A 4,501-nucleotide genomic window follows, 5' to 3' on the forward strand; every position below is an offset into this window, starting at 1 on the left:
ATAAACTCCATGGAACGATGTTCTGCAAAACTAGACTGTACTCAGGAATTTGCATTTACTGAATCACTATGAGACAACATATAACAGGTTAACCACCATACAATCCCCTCTTATTCTGAAAGCTGAGTCACTGCTGACCAGCGAACTGTGGACCTTCCTGTGTTTCCCCTGCAGGCAGGCTGGTCAGGCCCCCAGTGTGGTAAAGACCACCAGCTGCAGTCTAGAAGAGTGGAGTTGATCTGCTCAATGAGGAACTAACTGATGACACCACTGAGTTTCCCACAGTATTATTTGGGAAACATGGATCATCTCACTTGTTAATTTGATTTAAAAGTCAACATTTAAATATATCACGTTTCAACAATTAGCCTAAAAACACACAGATAAGATTTTAAGTCAATGTCACCCAGACAGAAAAACTGAGCACTTAGAGCAATCTGAAGTCTGATACACATGAAATACTTCTGCATAAATGTCATTATTTTAAGTTCTGGTCATGAACTTTGGAACATCATATAAACTCACCTCATTGAACAACTTCTGATTCTCTGCCTGCAGACACTTCGTGGTCTTCTTCGCTGTAGCGAAGGGTGACTGGGTAATGTGTGTGGGCACTGGCAGCTGAGCTTTGAGCGGCGAGACATTTTTGGCTTGAAGGTCAGGCCTTGATTTGGAGGCAGAGGAGGAGGGCTGAGGACTCTCTTCTTCTTCGCCTTCCTCATCAAGCACAATGATTTTATCTGCCATCGAGGCAGGAGCCACCGCCATTCAAAACGCCGGCTTTCTAAAATACAAACAGGCAGAATGAGACCAGAACAGGATGACACACAAGCATCAGAACTTCAGTGTTTTCAAGATCTGTATGATATTTACATTGGCACAAAAAAAAGTGACAAATTCTGGCCATGTGGGCACTTCTGATTATTTAAATACCAAAGCAGGGACCTGCTCTGTGAACAGAGTTCAACAAACCCAGGATATTTTTATCTGGTTTCAAAGAGAACCAGTTTCAGGTCATATTCACATGAAAGATCTGAAACATAGACAAGTCTAATGACTGCAGAGTGGCTACCTTTACAAACTATGATGTCAGAACACAAAATGAAGAGTAACACACAGTAAGGCTGAAAGCACCACAGCTGCCACAGATGAAATTACTGTGTGTCTGTACGAGGAAATGTTTCAAAAGTGCTACATTAATGTGTGGATAAGTCCTCCAATATCAAAAAAGTCAATTTAAAGTCAGGAATGAAAGCTGAACACATGCATTTGTGCGCATTGACAAAGCTGTCACTTTCACAGCTCCACCATAAAGACACAGGAGGATCTGAAGTATAATTACAATTTTTTAGTTTGTAAAATAAACACTATAGTGTGCAGATGTGTGTGAGACAGTTTCAGCTGCACCCACGTATAAAGGAATGAAATAATTTAAACATTGCTTGCAGTGAAAATGGAAAAAGCAGGATAAAGGTGAGTATAAAAATCCTTATTTTTTACTGATGCTCACCAGGGCATCAGAATGATGGTCGGTTTGATTGGTCAGTGGGTACTGGTTTTATACATGTATGCTACTCTTCTTTAACACAACCTACTGTGGATCAGCATAGTTACCTGATAATAGATGAAGCACCTTTGGAAGGTTTAAAAACTGGGGTTGACCTGAAGTCCCCTGACTATGCCCCAAATCCTGCTTCATAGAGGAGGCCCCTGGTTAGGTTCATGGAGTCTGTTTAAATCAGCTCTGACTGAGGATCCCTCATCTCCAGATTTAAAAAAAAAAAACAGTTTAATCTGAGAAAATAGCTTCCTAAAACAGGGGCATGATCACTCAAATTCCCAAGCTGGGTAATGGATTTCTGGAATGACTACTAAAATACCTTCCGTGGCCCTCAGAAGTTTTAGAAGTCTCCAAAGTCATGTCAGTTGACTGCTTTCAACAATGTCCCGTTGCCTAGACAATTCACCTGAGGATGTGTGAACCTGTGATTTACATGCCACCATTTTCTATCATCAGTTAAACTTCAATAACTGGAAGGCAGACTCCTGCGTCCATATTACAGCATTAACACAGAAGCATCGAGAGTTTGTGAATTTGATGCTTCATTTAGGGCTACAGAAGCCGGCTGATCAGTGTTATCGTTCCGCTGTGTTTACTCGGAAAATAGGAAAACAAACAGGGGATAGCAGTTTCCAAACCATGAAAGTGAAACTAATCACGATGACACAGACAGCACATTACAGGTGGAAAACTTAAGACAAAAGGTTAAATAAAGCACACCCACACACACCGTAATAATGCGACAGTAGGATACACACCGACCTGTTCCTTACGAGCCGCTGGAGTTGACAACGAAACAAGAAAACGTTGCACCGCCGCAGGACATCACAACACTCCAGTTACTTAGCTGACGTTAGCTCTGGAGGCTAGTTAGCATTCGGACTTTTCTAAGTAAAAAAATAACCTGCCAGAAAAAAAGTCGAGTTACGCTCTCATCGCCTCGTGAACCGGGTAAACAAACCCGAGATAACCTCTAATCTCGTTCGTTTTTATCAGACTGGATCTTCTTCATCAAAACAATGCCCCTTCACTTAGCTGTGCTATCGAATCGAGATCGAAAATGTACCCGCTAAACTCTGCTCAACATCAACGCCTCTGATTGGACGACAGATTCGTGACGATGAGTAATGCCATTTCCCATTGGACAGCTGCTGACGTGTACCGTTGATGTCAAATTGTATTACTATTATTATTATTTCTTTGAATGTACTTAATTGACTTTATAAAGCTTCTTTAATTGTTTTACATTTAGTACTTTTATATTTTGAACTTTTATCGGATTTACCGTTATTTTGTGTTTAAGTTCAATGTGAGATTCAGAATGGTGAAGAAAGATGGTTTAAGCTACTTTCAACGTAGTAGGGGGTTATAGCCAGTCTGACTCTGAATATTTTAGAAAATGCTGATCTGCTTGGATTTTACCACACTGCTTTACCAAACTACACAGCAGAAGATTGGAAAAATGTTTTCTGCTCTGACAAGTCTTGATTTGTGCTGTAACATTCAGATGGTAGGATCAGAATTTAGAGTAAACAACATCAAAGTATGGATCATCCTGTCTGTCTACAGTTCGGGCTGGTGATGGGGTATAATTTTCCTGATGAACCTCAGGCTCCTTGTCACAAAGTATTGTTTAGACACCATAGGCTCCCTGAGTATTGTTGCTAACCATGTCCACCCTTTGTTAACAGTGTACCCATTTTTAAATGGCTGGTTCCAGCAGACTTATGCACTATGTCATAAAGCTCAACACATTGCAAGCTGGTTTCTTGTACATGACGATAAGTTTACTGTACATGAATGGCCTCCACAGTCACCAAGTTGCAATCTAATAGAGCAATTCTGGGATGTAGCAGAACGAGAGAGACATGCCATGGACAGTGTGATGCTAAATGTAAATATGGACCAGAATCTCAAAAGAATATTTGCAGCACCTTATTGAATCTATTCCATGTAGAATTAAAGCAGCTCTGAGGACAAAAAAGTATTTAACCCAGTATTATTAAGGTGTACCTAATGAAGTGACCAGTAAGTGTGAGTGAATGTGTGGTTTAAAGCGTGTATAAGAGCAGAGTGTTAAACAAGAATTGGACTTATTTGGTGTGTTTCAAGAGATTTTTTTTATTTAATTAAAATTCAGAGTCCGTTTAAATCAGATGCTAACTTAAAATCTTCCTTACAGCAGAATTTTGTGCTCTGTTTGTAAAATCTCCATTTCAGTCACAGATTTAATGTTTATTAGCCCGGGCAAGCATGTGATGAAGAAGAATACAAACACACCTAAAAACAATATGAAAACAGAAATACAATCTCCATATTTACAAAAAGGACAAAATTTAGACTGACAGTTTGAACAGTCTATTATTATTATTATAAATATTATTTTTTAAAATAATGAGTCTATTATTAGTCTAATTATCTTTACTTAATTAAAACAGCATTTCCTTTTCTTTATAAACCAACAAATACAGTCCGATCTCTGGTTCCAAAAAGCATGAGTTAATGAGGTTTTTAGACTGAGGGGAACATCGAATGGAAGGATTAACCTTTAAAAAACAGAAGCTGATGTTTCAACACATCACTCCCAACTTCCTCTCATAGTTTTTCTTTCCAGTGTTTGTGACGACATATAAACCATAAACAGAGGAAAGCAAAACCACACAGCTCTATGAAGAAAGATTAAAGAAACATCACAAAAAACGTGTTTGAATTGAGCTTCTTCTAGATATCTCTGTTCCTTTCTAAAGAACAAAAAGTTGAATCCAAACATTTTATAATAAACAAATTTGATAAAAACAAGCGTAAAACATACAAGTTTACCTTCAAACCAGAGCAGTAAAAAAAACAAAAGAAAAAGAAATAATCTGTCCCATGAACATGTGGAAAGCCCCTCCTGAAATCCCATCAAACATATCGAGTGGATCAATGCCACTGATGGTC

At 38.8% G+C, this 4,501-nt stretch overlaps 1 protein-coding gene across 1 annotated transcript in view; it reads right to left on the reverse strand.

The window, feature by feature from the left end:
• Positions 1-479, reverse strand: part of daxx (death-domain associated protein) — a 10,656-nt gene extending 10,177 nt beyond the window's left edge. Inside the window, exon 1 of the mRNA XM_013914974.1 lies at positions 407-479. Within this exon, the coding sequence (XP_013770428.1) occupies positions 407-479 (73 nt within the window). The remainder of the gene's footprint in view (positions 1-406) is intronic.
• Positions 480-4,501: the final 4,022 nt, after the last annotated feature.

Source organism: Pundamilia nyererei, unplaced genomic scaffold (assembly GCF_000239375.1).
Source record: "Pundamilia nyererei isolate P.nyererei 1_Seehausen unplaced genomic scaffold, PunNye1.0 scaffold00242, whole genome shotgun sequence".
In the NCBI taxonomy this organism is placed as follows: domain Eukaryota; kingdom Metazoa; phylum Chordata; class Actinopteri; order Cichliformes; family Cichlidae; genus Pundamilia; species Pundamilia nyererei.